Source organism: Alosa pseudoharengus, unplaced genomic scaffold, assembly GCF_046254945.1.
Source record: "Alosa pseudoharengus isolate Yale_2024_CS ecotype anadromous, Long Island Sound unplaced genomic scaffold, YU_APseudo_1.1 YU_APseudo_1.1_scf_8, whole genome shotgun sequence".
In the NCBI taxonomy this organism is placed as follows: domain Eukaryota; kingdom Metazoa; phylum Chordata; class Actinopteri; order Clupeiformes; family Clupeidae; genus Alosa; species Alosa pseudoharengus.
Genome location: NW_027468870.1, coordinates 9,009,555 through 9,028,437, shown reverse-complemented (window position 1 = coordinate 9,028,437; position 18,883 = coordinate 9,009,555). Strand labels below are relative to the sequence as shown.

General features: G+C 38.3%; 1 protein-coding gene across 1 annotated transcript; it reads right to left on the bottom strand.

Annotated features, from left to right (window-relative positions):
• Nucleotides 1-2,527: 2,527 nt before the first annotated feature.
• On the bottom strand, nt 2,528-18,683 carry adra1ba (adrenoceptor alpha 1Ba). Its single transcript, XM_076273796.1, has 2 exons — nt 17,523-18,683; nt 2,528-4,421 (listed from the first exon to the last, which is right to left on the bottom strand). The coding sequence occupies exons 1-2, from the start codon at nt 18,502-18,504 to the stop codon at nt 3,898-3,900; spliced, it is 1,506 nt and encodes a 501-aa protein (XP_076129911.1). The 5' UTR covers nt 18,505-18,683; the 3' UTR covers nt 2,528-3,897.
• Between the last annotated feature and the right edge of the window lie 200 nt (nt 18,684-18,883).

Below are 18,883 nucleotides of genomic sequence, written 5' to 3'. Positions count from 1 at the left end.
TGGGGTGTGTGGGAGAGGAGGTTTATCTGTGTATATGTGTGTGTATGGGACAGGGGGTTAATTGGGTGTGTGTATAATGTAACAACATTGTGTTGCCATGACGACTCCTGCTCAACTGCTTGGCCCCCACATTGCTGCTTGCAGCTATATTTATTATTATTCTTCTAACGCAGTTAATGCAGCTTCAACCGTTTAACGTAGAAACTTCATTCAAACTATGTTACGTAGGTCTTACTTAGGACATGTGCGCTCTGTATTTTTCAGCTTTTTAACTTTTATACTTTTTAAACTATTAATTAAAAACTATTAAAATGTCCCCATTGACTTAACATTGCCCTTTATGACATCACAGCAATTAGAATCTTGTGGCAGGTGGCCAGGCCACCTGCATCAACTGTCAGTTTCTCAGGCTTTAAGCATACAGTATCATTCTATTAAGACTACACATTCTGTTCAACTGCTTCCTCTGCCAAAAACTGTTTCAAAATAAAAGTCCTCACTACAATATTTCACTGTTAAACAATTTAACCCTTTAAACTACTGAACTTTTTAACTGTTCAGCCATTGTAACTGTTACTTGTCATCAACTATGACTCCTACCCACTGTAGCTAGTTAGCATGGTTAGCATAGTTAGCATGTTAGCATTGCTAACATTGTTAGCATTTTTAGCAAAACTACTAAAAATGATTAGCTAAGTTAGCTAAGTAATATGGTTAGTATAGTTAGCATGCTAGCATGTTAGCATGCTAGTTAGCATTTTTAGCAAAACTGCTAAAAATGATTAGCTAAGTTAGCTAAGTAACATGATTAGCATAGTTAGCATGCTAGCATAGTTAACATGCTAGTTAGCATAGTTAGCATAACTACTAAAAATGATTAGCTAAGTTAGCTAAGTAACATGGTTAGCATAGTTAGCATGCTAACATGTTAACATACTAGTTAGCATTTTTAACAAAACTGGTTAACATAGTTAGCATGTTAGCATGCTAGTTAGCATACCTACTAAAAATGATTAGCTAGGTTAGCTAAGTCACATGGTTAACATAGTTAGCATGTTAGCATTGATAACATGCTAGTTAGCATAACTACTAAAAATGAAAACATTAGCTAAGTTAACTAAGTTAAGTAACTTGGTTAACATTATTATCTTTGATAACATAGTTAGCATAACTGCTAGCAAACATTAGAGCCATTCCAACTGTCAGTTATCGTCAATTATCTACCTAAATAATTTAACAATTTAAATTATCCACCTATTAAACCATTCAATCATTCCAACTATATTAAACCTTATCTACCAAGCAAATAATTTAACTATATAAACTATCCACCTATTTAACTGCTCAGTCATTCCAACTATATTAAACCTCATCTACCTAGCAACCAATATAGTTTGTTTTTACTCTGTATGATATTTTACATCATATTTTTTGCATTTTCATGCACTGTATTTCCTTCAGGAAATGCTTTTCTAGTTCAATAATGAAAACATGTTTGTGATGAGGAAAACATGTTTGATGTGAACAAGTTCTTAGAAAGAATGGCTCAAATAAAGTGCATTAATGTGCTATTTATAGCCTACAGGTAGGCTAAATGTAATCTGAAAGACAAGTGTGTTTGGTTTATTAAGGCTCTGAAGACCCTCTTAAGGCGTACCCTTCAGAGAGTGGAAAATACCCCGTGCCGTCTCCTAAGAAACCAGTTTGTCCATTAGTCTCCGACTATCTTTGTTGTCAGTCTTGTTTGCAAAGAATGCTCTCAGCCAATATGTTTCCCATTTATGCAGTAAAACCTTGTGATGCCCTTAGTCTAAATTATCTGACAAAGGAAAACATGGTAATGGTCTTGTTTAATGTCTGATATTTATAGGCCTGTCAGCTCAGACTCATCAGTGAGACACTATTTAAGGCATAGTTTCTTATTTTTGAGCAAAAGTATTGCATTGTATCTGTTAATTAGTTCAGTAATTGTGTGATACACATTATAGATTGAAATCCGTATTTTCCGTATTAATTGGACAAAAGACAAAGTAGTCCAAAATGTAAAGTTTTTTTAAGTTATAGATTTGAAATTCCTGAACTACGTGATAGAAAAACACACACAATTAAATCTGTTACAATCTTTATTGAAAATGTAACATACATAGATAGCTTACACTTCACTACATACTGTTTAATCCATCCTTAGACAGATATTAAAAGTCATCTAGTTCAACTCAAACAAAGCCATAAAAGTAGGCCTATAAGTGGGATCCTGAACTGATAAGGAAAAGGCACAAGTTCATACAACAATTTAACAATGCCAAAATCTTACTTAGGTGTTTGTGTAGTTGTTGCTGACAACAAAAACTTTGTTTCATTGAATTCACATGCTGTCATATATAATATGTTTAGCATTTTACAATAGATAAAATCAAATCTTCTGTGTGTGTGTGTGTGTGGGGGGGGGGGGGTCATATTTTAGTGCCTGTCTATATGTGCTCATAACAGGCGGATCAAAAAAAAAACTACATTTACAAAAATACATCATATTTTCAACATTGGAGGAATACATAATTCATGCAACGCAACACAAACATGCTACATCTGTTAACTTTCTCTAATCTACTCCATCTATCTCTGGAGTCACACCAAGCGTACTCAGCAACATACACAACTGTACGTGCCCATGATTCAAAAGGGAAATACAGTTTTCAATTTGAGAAACAAAAGAAATTCACAATGATAAGAATAAACTTGCACTTGTTCTTTTTTCCATATATTAAAATCAATGTTAGAAATCTTCCCTTTTTCCATTCATTAGTTTCATATGGCTTTGCGATAAATAAAAAGAAATATTTAAAAACAATGATTGAGAAATGAACACCTAAATTACTAATTAATTTTGTTCCATTGTCAATACATGCTACAATAATGGCTTTTATAGGATGACTAAATTAAAGCTGGTGATTTTAATTGGGTTGGGGTGGGCATGTCTCTGTCAGCAACTACAGCAACAACAACCATCATTACATCAACCATATTCACACAAATGTATTAATTCAAATAACAGACATAGTTCACACTCTTCATGTAGAGATACACTATAAGTATCTGCATATATCTACACAAACATATTTTCTGTGTTAACCAGTGTTAAACCTGCATCTCTGAAGGCGTAACATTGAGTTGTGTCACAGGTCATCTTGTGAAACAAGAATATAGACATTTATAGTTTAAAAATTGCTCTTCACATTCTGTCTGCACTCCAACTTTCTGAATGAATAAAATATCAGGTGTATCAAACATCAACTTTGACCAGTTAGATGACAGTTTTCTTAAGTAACAATCATGCAAACAAGTTTGATGTTCATGCCAGGTTATGCAATAGCATCCCATTCTTCTTATTTCAGATTGCATATAGGAAATCTGACTTTTAACAGGACAGGCCAGTAAATTAGTTCAGTGAACATACAGGCAGCCTGTAACCTAGCAAACTTTGATTAGGTCCAACAAGCATGGTTGCCTATAATGACTTTGGACCAAATTATTAAAAATACCAAACACATAAAATAGATATCTGGATCCACATAAACCCAATAAATCCTTCTTAGTATTTTATTTAGCTACCTAACACTCATATTTAAGTGCTATGTAAATTATTCTTTCATCTTTATAAGACACAGTATTTCTGTGATTTTATAAACTGCATCTGAGGGGAGAACGTGTTCTGTCCCCATGTTGAGATGAAAATGATTCCACTGCTTTTAGCTATGTTCCATAATTTCCAGAAATTAGACAAACTTCCTGCATGGGAATATGAAAACATAAGTAACAATATCCACTATCTATGTTATTATTCTCCCAATTTATTTCACCACCCCCATCAACCGTGCCATCAATATAACATATCTTTGTTTACTTTCTGCTGCAATTCAATTCACTGGTGGGCAGAGTTGTTTTTTCACTAGGGAACAGCAGAGCCATTCTTCCCGGTTTGCTACTGGCTGGGCAGACATTTCCAGCAACAGACTGGACGTCACCTGGGAATGGGCTCCCAGACATGGACGAGGAGGAGGAAGAGAAACATGGGCCCCATCCTGGTAACTGGCCCGACTCCGTTTTGGACACGGCTGCCTTAGTTACGAATGCAGGGCTGGGGTGAATGGAGGTGAGGGTTTGCTGACTCCCATTAAAACAGGCTGAGTGGATGCCGACATAGGCGTGGTTGGAGGAGCCCAGGTTGGAGCGGTAGTTGTACGCCCTCAGCCCGCGGGGTCTTCTGTGGTGGCATTGACATCTGAGGATGCGGATGAAGGCTTGCTTGAACTCACGGCTGTAACAAGGGTATATGATGGGATTCAGGCAGCTGTTGAAATAACCCAGCCAGAATATCACTTTAAAGAAGGTCTCTGGCGGACGCAGGCTGGCATTGAAGGAGCCTAAAAGGAACAACGGCAAGACGAAAATACATTTTAATAGGGTGTAAATGTTTTTATCCAGTTTCATTACACTATTACAACACTTGACTCTGTGTAGGCCGGCAATATAATCCTCAGGGTTAGTTGTGTTTACCTACATTTTACCACAAGATGGCATCAGTTGTCATCAAAAGGCTACACCAGAGCCTGTTTACGGAGAGCCAGATCACTCCCTATTAACTCCATTGTACCTGCAATCTGTTGCAGTTCCGCTAGGGGCGATCACAAATAAGTGCAAAAACAATGGGGGTCTATGGAGCTAGACGGCTAAATTTGTCTCTTTCACCTGGTTGTCGTTGAAAAATCGAAGATTTGATTGTGGTTTCTGCAAGCTCACTATGGATTATAGGTCAAAAGTTGAATGAACGAGTACTTACGTCCTTTCGATTTCTTACAGGTTGGGTCGTTGTTGCCCACAACACACTAGCTTTCTCTAGCTAATGAATGACGTCATTGACACATTTGAAAGGCTTTTTAGAACAAATAAGTGACTAAAAAAATCAGCGGTGTGTATTTTATTTGTCCCCTCTTTCGCATGCAACATTCAAATTTCTGGGCAAAAAATTATATCCCGAGAAAAGTGGATTTGAGGGGTACAGCTCTATAGACCTCCATTAATTCTGCACTTATTCATGAGCGCCCTCATGTGGAACCAGAAAAGGACCTGCAACCAGTTCAGAAACCGGAAGTTTCCCGAAAGTGGCGGTTCTCCCCTTATTAGACATTCTCTGGCTACACACTACAAAAGTTCTCTGAGTTTCACAACATCGAGGTAAGTCATTTTAGTTATCCCAGTGTTTTTTGCTTAACACTTGAAAACAAAAAAATATTTTTTAAATAACATTTTACAAATACATACATACATAAACAAATGTTTAAATAACATTTTAATGTTGTCATCCCTGTTTTATTTTATCAGTGACTATTTAACCTTATTATACTGTAATGTAGCCTACCTTCAGACTAGAGACTGGAATGAAATTGTTAGCAACAGCTGTAACTGAATTCATATCTACTTGAGTCCTGTCAGCTGGCTCTTGGACTCATACCATCTATGGGGTGTAGAGTCTTAAAACAGAAGCTTAAAGAATCTCCCAGTCTTCCAGATTTTCCCAATATAGAGTAATAAATCCAAAATTCCCCATGGTATCCACCACTGGGAGAAGACTCTTTTACTGCCTGCTTCTTCTCAACTCATCCAATCCCCTTTTTTGGCCTTATCTGAGTCTGTTCACTGGTGTGTTCAAGCATTGGCAGTGAAGAGCCCTGCTGTTAGCCCTGATCCCTACTGCCACTAAGTCTGGTATGTTTAAACAAGTCCTAACAAATTGAATTTACATTGCTACCTCAAACTGTGGTAGCCAATTAAGCATTAAGCAAGAGGTATTTTCTAAAATGTGACTGTCATTAAGGTTTCCTTTTAGACTTAAGGTCATTTTTATGAAGAACACTAATAATGCAAGGCACAATCTTTCATAAAAATGATTAAAACATAGTGCTTTCTGGTACAGTCATCAGGTGCTTTTAACATTAGAATGACAAATCATTTTTCAAAGGCCTGCATTAATCAAAGAGTATTGATTTTGATCTGTCTCAGTTCTGTTCTCATTTCTGGCTCTCTGTAGATCAGGTCAGTACAGGCAGACATTCTAAAGTGAAGCAGAACATTGTGGGTATCATGATATTCAAGTATAGATTTGCAATGGAATCAAATACATTATCTGTAAGTAAGACATACATTATTAATGGAAAGGGCTCAATAGAGTGTACATTTATAAATGTGCAAGTGTAGAAGTGAGGATAGAAGTGAGAAGTGAATCTCACACATCATTGGTCACTATTTGCAGTTTGTATCTTCCCCCTGTCCCCTTCCTACTCTTGTATTATTTATCCCTGACAGTGACCTATGGAGAAAATGCACCAATGCCTCCTCATCAGCAAAGCAGTGGAGAACAACTCCTACCCACAAAGCGCTTACCATGCGTTTTAACTTCATGGAAGACTATTGTTGTGCAGGGCAAGGGGAGAAATTGATTTTTGAGCTGAACATGTGTACACTGGCCATTGACTGCAGTGCACAAGCTCATCATACATATAACCTGAGTGAACCTGACTCCTTCACACCTCTAAGCAAACTTAAACTTTATTTCACGCACAAAAACAAGTGAATGATTATTAATTTCACTGACAATACTCTTCGGTCAAAAAGGGCTGAAAATTCCTCTTATTTAAATGTATCTGCATAAACATTTCTTAGGCCTATCAAATATATTTCTGTAATCATAAGTATAAGTATATATACTTTTTTGATCCCGCGAGGGAAATTTGGTCTCTGCATTTATCCCAATCCGTGAATTAGTGAAACATACACAGCACACAGTGTACACACAGTGAGGTGAAGCACACACTAATCCCGGCGCAGTGAGCTGCCTGCATCAACAGGGGCGCTCGGGGAGCAGTGAGGGGTTAGGTGCCTTGCTCAAGGGCACTTCAGCCGTGCCTACTGGTCGGGGGGCCCTCCGGTTACAAGTCCCAAGTGCTAACCAGTAGGCCACGGCTGCCCAAAAGGATTTCACATTAAAGCCCAAAACATTTCACAAAAGCCCAATCATTTCACATTAGGGGCAGCCGTGGCCTACTGGTTAGGGCTTCGGACTTGTAGCCAGAGGGTTGCCAGTCCGAACCCCGACCAGTGCCATTGAGCAAGGCACCTAACCCCTCACTGCTCCCCGAGCGCCGCTGTAGCAGGCAGCTCACTGCGTCGGGAATTAGTGTGTACTTCACCTCACGGTGTGTTCACTGTGTGCTGAGTGTGTTTCACTGATTCACGGATTGGGATAAATGCAGAGACCAAATTTCCCTTACAGGATCAAAAAGAGTATATATATATATATATATATATATTTACTTACAGAATGTTAGATTTATTTTGGTAATGGCTTGATTAATCTTATTCATCTGAAAAAGGTACAGAAATGTTTTCTGTCTGATGCTGCTTGGACTGTGTTTTGATGAAGATATCAAAACCCTTATTTCAAGCCATTACTGTAAAATAGGAGCCAATTTGAGTCAGCTTTGGTATCAGATGTCTTTAGCTAAACTCCAAAATGATTTGTGTTTTGAAGAGTTTCGTCATATCCTTTTGGCCACTTTGGAAATTAGTGGTCTCGGTTTAAAAGTGAGCAGGTGAATATTTCTTGATTCCTTAGACAAAACTAGATGTACCGCAGAGCGGTACAAAATATGACCGCCGCCTGGACCGGAGTGGGGTCACTTTTCAGCCTGGGAGTTTCAGGCCCAAGACCAGCCCACTTTTTCTATGGTGATGGCAATTGGATAAATTACTATCCTGTAGTTTTTATTAGTACCATGGTTCAACAAATGTGTAAAAGGTTCTATAATAACGAGTACAAACGAACAGGTATGATAAGGGATCAGATTCCAAAAATAATTCAGTGGATATGCATGGATTCAGTTGCTTCCAGTAGCAGCAATTGGAATCCATGCATTTTTACGGAATTATTTTTGGAATCTGATCCCTTATCATACCTGTTTGTTCGTACTCGTCGCTCGACTTATCGTGACTAAATTCAAGATGGCGTCGAACGGTAAAATTCCTTAAGGTACTGTCTGTATAAATCGTCTTGTAAATAAACTACCAGTGCTTTTTCAAAGTTCTCTATGTCTCGTTTTAAATGTCAAGGCCTTCGGAAGTCTACCAATGAAGTATGGAGCTACTTTGAGCCTCGTAAATGGTGTAAAACAGTGATTTATTTGCATGGCTAGGCCGATGCCCGAGGCACCACAACGAAACACTGTGTTGGTAGCATTGGCTAACTAGCGCCAGATTTCTGAGTGCAGGGGACAAGCCGAGGTGAGCTATGAGACATACGTTCACACTCGGTATCATGTTTCAACACACTTTAGGTCAAAATCACACCGGAATTATCCTTTAAATATGTCCTGCAGTGGCAGAGGAATTTGGAATTTTTTTTCTCTGTGGCTCTAATATTGCGTCATTTTATATATAGCCTTATAGTCTATGGGAAACTGTAAATTATCTAAAAATAATCATTCATCCAAAATGATTGAAATTAATGATCACAAACGTTTAAATAATTACAGTGGGTCTAGTTATATGTGATAACAATGTGTAGTGGGCAGTGGAATAACTATTGATTTCCGTTTGTGGTGACTGTGCTGACTGAGATAAGGGATGAGATAAATAGATCCTGGAACTTAGGAGGCTAGCTCCACAGAATAAATCTCTATGGTAACTTATACCATAACATATCCTACTGCCCCTCCCACTGAGCAAAAAGTGGTCCAAAATGTACGTACCACCGCCCTACGACTTAATTGTTGAACATCCAGAAGACGTCCTCAGAGTAGCCAGAATGAACGTTTTTAATATGTCTTTTCTGGATGTTCTATAGATGTCTTATTTGGGGTGTTATATAGACGTTGTTAAAAGACATTTGAAAGACTGAATTATTGAACATCCAGAAGACGTCCTCAGAGTAGCCAGAATGAAAGTTAATACGTATTTTCTGGACGTTGTATAGATGTCCCATTTTGGATGTTATCCCTTACGGAACATTGGAAAATATCATGTAATATATTAGGCAATATATTCCCATATATGGGATTTAATAGATATTTTCCAATATATTGCAATATATTATTAGAACCCACCAATATTTATACCATTCGCTCACTCTCTATATCTCAGTTATGGTTTCCCTGCACACTCGTCTCTCCAATCAATCTACTGATTTTTGTGTAGCCAATCTTAATTTAATTCTTCTTATTCAGGCATTACAGAACTTTCATGGTCACAAATAAAAAAACAAAGATTTATTTTGTTTGTTTGTTCTTAAATTAACGTAGAATGGAGCAAAGCCTCCTGGGAATGGGGAATGCATTTATCCAATGAACCGACGCAACCCCCCCCCCCCCCCATTAGCAGAAGTTTGTTCCCAGAATGCAACAGCCCCAGTCAAAATGTTTTTAAAGATATCACATAATATGAAGCCTTACTGAAACTTAATCTTGAAATAAAATACAACTACTGTAAGTGACATTGACACTAAAAGGCTATACTGTTGTTGTCATGTTGTCATGTAATTGTTTAATGGTGTCACAAACCATCAAGATGACCATCCACCACAGCTTAATCCTGTGCATAGAGCTTTGACCTTTGCAGACTGCACACTGTAATTTTCAAATCCCAAAGCTGATGAAGTGCAGTCTGCAAAGCCTTGAAGTACAACTTCAGGCGCCAGAAAAACATGTGCTCAAACTAAGTTGTGCAGTAATGTCGTTGAATATATATAAATATATATTTGAAAGTTCAGTTGCTGCCATTAATTGGGGGGGGGGGGGGTTCAGCACGATAATAATGTCTCAGCACGAACATGTAGGGACCATGCAGATGGCCCCAAAAAGCCCCCCTGCCTAATAATAGGCCTACTCTATTATATTATTGGAGGGCCCAAATTGTCCAGCAGCGCCCCTACAGACACATAATGCAAGTAAGCATTGAGTGGGCCAAATTTGTGACACCGCCAAGGGGTGCTAATTGAGAAAGTAGTCAATTTTGCATTTCACCCAAGAAGAAGTATGTCTGCTTTCTAAAATGTCCATATATTTGAATAATGGTCTCCTCAGTGGTAATCCCAACAAAGCTCTGAAAATCCCTTACACAGTTATTTTGCTCATTAGTTGCTCTATGACATACACATCCCAAAAATAACTACAACTACAATTCATGGGTTTCATCAGGTACCTTTCCACAGGTGTATAAAATCAAGCACCTTAATTATCAATGCAGACTGCATGGTGCTTGATTAATACACCTGTGGAAAGGGACCTGATGAAACCCATGAATAGTTAAGTTCAGCCCACATGATATTGAGTTGACTTCAAAACCAAAGATGAAACACTGTCAAGTTGAAAATGAGCTCTCCATACTGACAGCTGAAGCCTTTTTAGTGCTGTAGGTACTGTGTCAGAGTCATAATCTAAAGGTTGTGAATTCGATCCTTACACAGGGTATGATGCGGTTTTATCAACTGTAATGATAAACCATGGTTATCGTAGTTACCCCAAAAAAACAATCATGGTTAATTTTTGTAAGGGATAACTTAGAACCATGATGTGCCAACTTGCCACTCTGTATGTTCCCATATAAATCTGATTATATCATCTTGTAAATTGAGGTATATGTTCTCATATATATTTATATATACAATGCATTTTACAATATATTATCTCATATAATGTGGGACATATTTCAATCTACTTAACAGTATATTAAATAGTATAACAATATTTATCCAATATACTGTATGAAAATGGCAATTGCAGTATTTTTCTATATATTGCAATATATTGCAATATACAACTTACATATATAGATATAATATATTATGTACATTTCACAATATATTGAAATATACATGAAATATATTGTCACGTCATATATTGAGAAATATATTTTTGTCTTGTAAGGGAATCCTGGCTGTGAAATAGGCTATGTCTAAATTATGGCCTGGCAGAACGTCTATTTGCAATATATTGCCTATAGACGTCCCAAACCGGGTCAGGCTGGACTATTGTATCAATGTCATTTATCAACTCATTTTGGCTGTCAAATAGACGTCCAGATCATAGACTGGACGAGCCGACATGATATCAACTTGTCTTGGACGTCCATAGTCGTCTTTGAGTCAAGTTTTTGAGACGTCTTGAGACGTATTAAAAACTTTCATTCTGGCTACTCTGAGGACGTCTTCTGGAGTAGGCCTACGGCGACCACGTCTTTTTGACGTGTTTTGGACCAATTTTTGCTCAGTGGGCTTATCCCGCTTTTGTGCAACCGGATCACAGATAAATTGAGCCAGGATAACCAAGATATCCCGGCTTAATCCCTTATCCTAGTTTTGTGCAACGGGCCCCTGGTCTTTCCGTGTCCCGGGAATCGTTGACACAAAATTACTGAAGAAAAAAAAATGTTGCTTCGCTGCGCGGTGGTCATAATGAGTTATAATTTTGTGAGTTTGCGAAGTACTGTTATTGAAAGTAGCAATGCAATTGGAGAGATGACATTAAGACTGTTGAGTTAAATCTTTATATAGAATATCAGTCAAATATGATGATATGATCTTTTTTTTTAGTGGACAAAATTAATTTTCATCAGTAGGCCTAAGTATTTTTCTTTTGAACCTCCAAGCATACCCTGATCTCAGCCAATCATCCAATGGACAACATTCATTTCAAAGGATAAAATGGTTTCTAAACAGGTTTATGTGCTTAAACTAATTTGTGTAAACTATACCTAATTTCATGACACAACATGTGTTTCATGACCTGCTAATCAAATCAAGTACTGAATTGAACAAAGGCAAAGGCTTTTGTTTTTTGGTACATAAACTGCATCACATTTCCACATGGTACTAAAAGTGTTCAAGTGAAACCAATATCACACAATATCATTCACACAGGTTTGGGGTATCATTGCTATCCACCAACCCATTTAAAACATGCTTAAGTTTGTGATAGGTATTAACATTCTACTGCTCAATTAATCAGATTAGGAGACAATTGCACTTATTTTCATTTTGCTTGTGATAACGGGGAAGTTAGAATTTGGCATTTAACTGCCTGCCATAAAGGTGCTCGGGAATATCACAGACATAATATCCAATGTGCAAGCAAGTGGAGTGATTGCAGCCAGAATCCAATATATTCAGGATGACCTTCAAGGCCGAGTTCAGTTGATCATCTGCTGACAATGGATTCTGTAAAACATTTTTTAACAGGGTACACTAAATCTCTGCCACTATATCACTAATGACAACCATAACAGTCCTTTAAAGGTAGTTTTATAACTATGGAATGTGGAATGTGACTCTAAGGAGGCAGATTAAATTATTGTTATCTAATACATCTCTGAAATGTCCTGCCTTTTGGTATGCAAACTCTGAAATGGTAGAAACTGCTTCCATGCTTTCCTCGTGCTAGCTTTTATCTGTTTCCCGTCCTTTATTTGTGTTCCTCAGTTAAATCTGCTCATGTTCTTGGTTAACAGACAAAGGGCCTTCAGAGATAGGCCTACAGGTGAAGCTTAGCTTTAGTTTTAGTTCATAGTTTTCCATCATTGACATAATGAATCAAAATATAATTTGTTAATGACCTCCAGTCATCAATTTATGTATCTTCTTTTAATGATTTTTTGCTCAGTGTGGCGTTCTGTTATATTCTCTTTGATTCCATGTCACAGGCATAGATCTCCTGACACACACAGTGGTGGTCTCATTCCCTGAAATGACTGCTAGGCTGCTGCTGCCATTTCATAAAATAATGCTACAAGTGAAATATTAATCCAGCATTCCACCATTGCGGATAATTCATACATTCACTCTATTGGCTATAATAGGGCAGTTCATTACATAGCAATGAACCGCCATGCAGACACTTTTGTGCAGAAATTAGACCGAATCCATTTAATTCACTACAGTAATGAGCATTGATTTAAATTATGTTGAAACCGTCAGAATCAGCAAATCAGCAGAACACTGAGATCACAAATGGCTGTGCTTGCTTAAGCAAAGGTCTGTTTAATTTTATCTGAAATTATCCACAGAACCGAAATGTATGCCAAATATGCCAACTTAGCAGATGACCTCCACATAACTGATTTCTGTGCCCTGCAATGTGTAGGCGTTAACTAATGAGTTTCCACCTCTATGTTCCAAATCAGTAAATACAAAATGCTTGTTTAATCCAGTTGCAATATTGGCCAATGCAGTGTTGGGAGTAATGCGTTACAAAAGTAATGTAATTACTGTAATATATTGCTGTTTGCGGTAACGCGGTAATGTAAGGCATTACAAAAAATAAATTGGGTAATATTTACTCGGTACAAACTTCAGTAACGCGCGTTACAATGCAGTTTAACCCAAAATTAAGCGCTTGTTTTGTTTTGATACATATTCGCAAACACCACGCCAGAACAACAGAGGAGAAAAAATCCGCGCAAAATAGTAGAACGTTATCTCCTGATACTGGTTGAATATGACTGTGGCTGCAGCAGACTCGCAGGCGGACTCTATTTGCGGGATGGACATAAGCCTACGCTCATTATTTTCAGCTTGTCAGAGACAAGGCTATGAAGAACATAATAGTTAGTGCACTTTGTGTGCGAAACCGAAATATCTCTCAGCTCGCGAAATAGCACAAGTAAATTAATGAAACATCTAAAGTAGTGCCACGCTAATCTTTTTGATTCTTGATAAAACACAAACTATGCTGTTGTGCATGTCAGCTTTGTGTTGTGAACTTGAATTGAAGAGAATAAAGGGATAGAAATGCAGAAAAAGATTGTGTAGCCTGGCAGTGCCACCGCTCCCACCACGCGCATCACGCACTTTGCGCTGGGCACCAAAGGACAGAGGGGGCACCCAAATGTAACCAATGAATAGTAGCTTTACTGCAAACTGCGTTTCACTCTTCATCAATAACGTTTACAATGTCAAAATGCACTAACACGATGTTACATGCAAGTTTGATACCTTTTGGGTTCTCTCAATTACCACGTAGTACTAGAATTGGTGGGTCTTCAATCATTCGTTTTCCAAGCATTTAGGCTACATGAAGCACATGATATGCTGAGTCGACTGAAACGCATTCCATTCAGATAGCTAGGTGGATACCAGGCTCATAATTCACTTGTATTCGCAAAACGAAATGTGAAGCAACATGTCATTGCATACTTCCATTTCCAAAGCAATGAAGGTTGCTTAAAACAACTTAACATTGTGCATATTATTGTTAATATTGTGCTATCAATGTAACTCAAACAAATAAGGCTTGTAAACAAGAGCTAGCAAAAGGGCATTATGACAACGTAAAGATCAATGCTCTTAAAGTGACAGTGCACCATTTATAAGTAAAACAGCATTTCTTCAGAAATTAATGTTTAAAAATACACAGTAATGGTCTGTAAATAATAGGCCTTTTATTTTACTTTAGGTGTTTGAGTTATCATTTAAATGTCACTCACTCAAAGCCACTCACATAGGGCACCGAAATGGCCAGCAGGCCACCATCTTGACATGTCTTTATTAAAGGAACCGTATGTAAAAAATGTATTTCAATTAATCATAAAATTGCCCTGATATGTCACTAGACATTAAGAAATCATGTTCATTTCAAATTCTTATATCACTGACAACAGTAGTCTGGCCAGGATATTGTCATTTAAAAAGTGAAGTTGCAGCCCTCAACTGATGTTGATGTTGTCATGTTGTGTTTTGGCCTAATGCGCCACCCTCCACCTATCTACTAATCACAAAGTCAGTAGTGTTTCGTCATCCGGTTGCCAACTCTGCCAGTCAGAGGGGAGGGGAAGGGGATACACCGCTCTACAGTAATTTGAAAGTGATTGTAGTACCCGTTTTGGCCACAATCTTACATACGGTTCCTTTAAGCTTTGATTTACAATATAGTAGGCTCTCTATTGATTTTAATGAGTAGGCCTAGGCCTTAAAGTTACAGTATTTCTATCACAATTTACCAGACTTTGACCTTTTGTCGGTTTTTAACAAAATTCTGACTATGATTGTTCCTTGTATTGCATTATGAGCACTGCGCCTATTGCATTCTACTGTTGCCTTAAGCCTAGCTCAGTCATTATGCTATACCACATCTCCCTCCATTGGAAGAGCAAGCTGCATTGAGCGTAATAAACTGCATTTAGAATGGCAAATCCATATTTCTAGATATTTTGGTGAAAGTAACTTAAAAGTAATGCAATAGTAGTGTAATGCCTTACAATTCAGAGACAGTAATATTATAATGTAACAAATTACTTTGAAATGACAGTAATAAGTAATGCATAGTACATTACGATTTTGAAGTAACTTGCCCAACACTGTTGGCCAATAGTCACAGTAGAGTTGCCAAGGCATCACAGAGATATGCTCTCGGACAGAGTGCTTTAAGATATCATCTTCTTAAACCGTGAAGTGAAGTCTCTGCAGGATCATAGTGCAATGTTTTTAAAGCCTCAGTTACTAAAAACAATGACGTGGTTGGCTGTCGTTCAGATCTCACCCACTATCCAAAAGCACCACTCACATTTGTTGTTCTCTGCCATTGCTTCAGATTGTGAAAATTGATCATTGCATAGCTCGGCATAACTGAAAATGTGGACTTCCCTCAATGAACTTCCGAGATTAAAGGTTGAAGGAATGCATGCATCGGTTTACAAATAAACTTAATTGTTCCCCAATATTGTCTCCGACATCTCCCGGAGTTCTTTCCAAGTGCTATGGTGCAAGAAATTCGGCTCTGCTAGACTAATTTCATGCCTGGCTAAAGAGCATAATGTTAATCTTTTTGTTTGACTTGTTTTTAAGTGAATCTCTCTCTCTTGCTGGATGCGGATGATGAATGTCTACTTTAACAGATACTCAGTAATCAGTACTGAGCATCATTCAACTTTCCCAACCTGAGGAACAAACAATTAGCACCCCCCCCCCCCCCCAACTCTCCTAGGCCACATATGTCTCACACGCGCTCAACATTATATATATGAGGTGGAAAAACCCGGCTCCAGAAAGTAAAAGTCCTACAATGTATTGATACTACCTGTGATTTCACAAATGAACTCATCTCTCTGGCTGAAGAGTTGCAATAGCATCAGCTGGTTTAGTGAATGGATAGAAGGGGAGGCTTTAAAGGAGAGCTGGGGTAACCTGGCATCAGAATTCCTACCATGTATTTGCTCTACTGACCCTCCTCTTGTGTCACACACTCTCCCTTCCCTCATTCTACCATAATTTTTGGCATGACTAACACAAATGGTTTGCTCAATAAAAATAAGAAATTATGATTGTATTATCCTCAGATAAGTCAAATATTGAGACTGGGCCCTAATTTAAATGACAGGCAGATGCAAATTCTAAAGCCTATAGTCTAACTGAAGCTGATTTAATAACCTGGCAAAATCTATTTACCATGAGCAAGATCTGTGAGTCAGCTTTTCAGACTGCACTTCACCTGCCGTTAATTTAGGACCCATACACATAGAATTCTGGGGATAGGGGGTTTTCACTGTAGAGAGCTACATCATGTTGGAGGCCACAAATCAAACATGCCATCGTTGGGAATGCATTGAGAGGCAGCTGGCACACTGACTGAAGAGAACTATGAGAAAAAACACTATCTTCAAGGGAAATCTATGGATCTTGTAAACTTGCCAAATGCAACAAAAGGACTGAAACATTCTTGAATTGACAGATATACAGCCTTATAATGTTTTTGCAACTATTTTCTCTTTCTTGTCCAAATAACATATTTTGCTCATAAAATCAGATCAGATCAATATCTTGATGTTTTGCTACAAGACATTATGTGATGTTACATGTATAATTTGTGCTAGTTTTATACTTACAGCATACTGTGTCTGTTCATATAGGCTACCATTTTAATATAATACATACATGTAAACCGTGCCTATATCCAAAATAAGAACATTTTCAGGAGATGTAGTAATGGGTATGCCTACAATAGGACTGACAAAAGATACATCGAAAAGTATGAACAACACTGGGCTCAATGATGAACATCATTCACACCATCTAACACATGTAATTATGGGAGATGAACAGTGGAATCAGGCCTGTTTGGGTGGAGCAAACCTGACACGTCTTTACTGCAAGGATTCATGTGCTGATTAATGTTTGACAAATAAGTATATATATATATATATATATATATATATATATATAATTATTATAATAATAATTATTATTATTTATTTTATGGGGGGGGGGGGGGTATTGCGTCTTCCTTGGCCTTGTGTTCCGTTCAGTAAATCCACTCCTGCCCTCTAAAAAAGCAAAAGAGGTCCAACCCAGAGTGATCAAATAGCCTATGTTCACTTCAATGAATGCGTCCAAGGATATCTAGCATAACACAGGTCAGTTGAAAACTTGTCAGGGTGGCCATCACTGCTTAATAAATACAAGCCAAATACTTAACTTTGATACTTACCAATTGGCAATACGAGGAAAAATGGCAGCCAACATAAAATAAACATGCCCACCACGACTCCGAGTGTTTTAGCAGCTTTCTTCTCTCGAGAGAATTTTAATAGCTTCACTGTCAGTGAGCTCCGGGATTGCCCCTTAGACGTCCCACTGCAGTCGTCTTGTGTGTTGGAGCCTTTATAGTGAATCCGAAGTGTAAGCTCATTCGAGTCCATCCGTTCCTTCATTACACCTGCCTCTAAGTTCTTAGTGGTCCGTTTAGCAACAATATACACGCGACAATACATGGCAAGGATAACCGCCAATGGAATGTAAAATGAACCCAAAGAGGAAAAAAGGGCATAAAAGGGCTCCTCAGTAATAGGGCAAATGGTGTCATCCTCTGAAGGAGGTTCTTTCCATCCCAGCAAAGGTCCAATGGATATTACAATAGCAAGAGCCCACACACCAAGCATGGCAAAAATCGCTCGTTTTTCCGTTACAATGGTTGGGTATTGCAGCGGGTAACGCACTCCAATGTAACGGTCAATGGATATTACGCATAAACTCATGATGGATGCGGTGCAACATAAAACATCCACCGCAGCCCATATATCACAAAATATTCTACCGAAAACCCAGGAGTTAAGAATCTCCAAAGTGGCAGACACTGGCAAAACGGTAGTGCCTAGCAACAGGTCAGCAATAGCTAAATTTATGATAAAATAGTTTGTTGGGATACGCAAATGTCTGTTACAAACAACAGACAGAATAACAAGTATATTCCCAACTATAGCAAATACTATGAAGGCGCCGAGGACCATGCCAAGTGGCACGGCCCTGGAAAGCGTGAAAGGGATTGTTTCCTGGGTCTCAGTCACATTTGTGGCGTTTAAGTTGGAGTTATTTGTCCCTGTTCTCTGTAGCACTTCGTGCAGTTCGGAACAATTGTTCCAAATGTCCATGGCATCATCAGTATCAAAACTCATCTTGACCATCCAGCCCATCCATATCAAAAGACATGTGGATCATCTCCAGTGCATGACAGAAAAAATGCTACTGTTTCTTCTCCTGGTTAAGTTACAAAAACCGCGCTTAAAGACTCGAGACTTTTTAAACGTCGCTTTTTAAAAGCCCACTTTGTAATGTAGTTTCAACCCGATTCACATTTTTCATTTTGTCTTCAGTGTTCAATTTTCCGTTCTACAGTTCTTTCTGCGGTGTTCCCATGGAGGTGTTCCAATCCATTCTACGCAGCGTCTCTGGCCACTCCTGAATTCGCAGCAGTGCCACTCCTGTCCGTGCTCCTGCTCCCTCCTCCGCGCTCGCTCGAACGCACCCGATGTAGCGTGCAAATATGCGTTCTTCAGGCGCATGATTTCCTTG

Bases quoted from the DNA above. Each gene is read 5' to 3' on its own strand.
- adra1ba (XM_076273796.1), bottom strand. From the start codon at position 18,504: ATGGGCTGGATGGTCAAGATGAGTTTTGATACTGATGATGCCATGGAC. The intron at 4,422-17,522 runs GTAAGTATCAAA...TGTTCCTTTTAG, and splicing joins TTTCCTCGTATTGCCAATTG to GCTCCTTCAATGCCAGCCTG.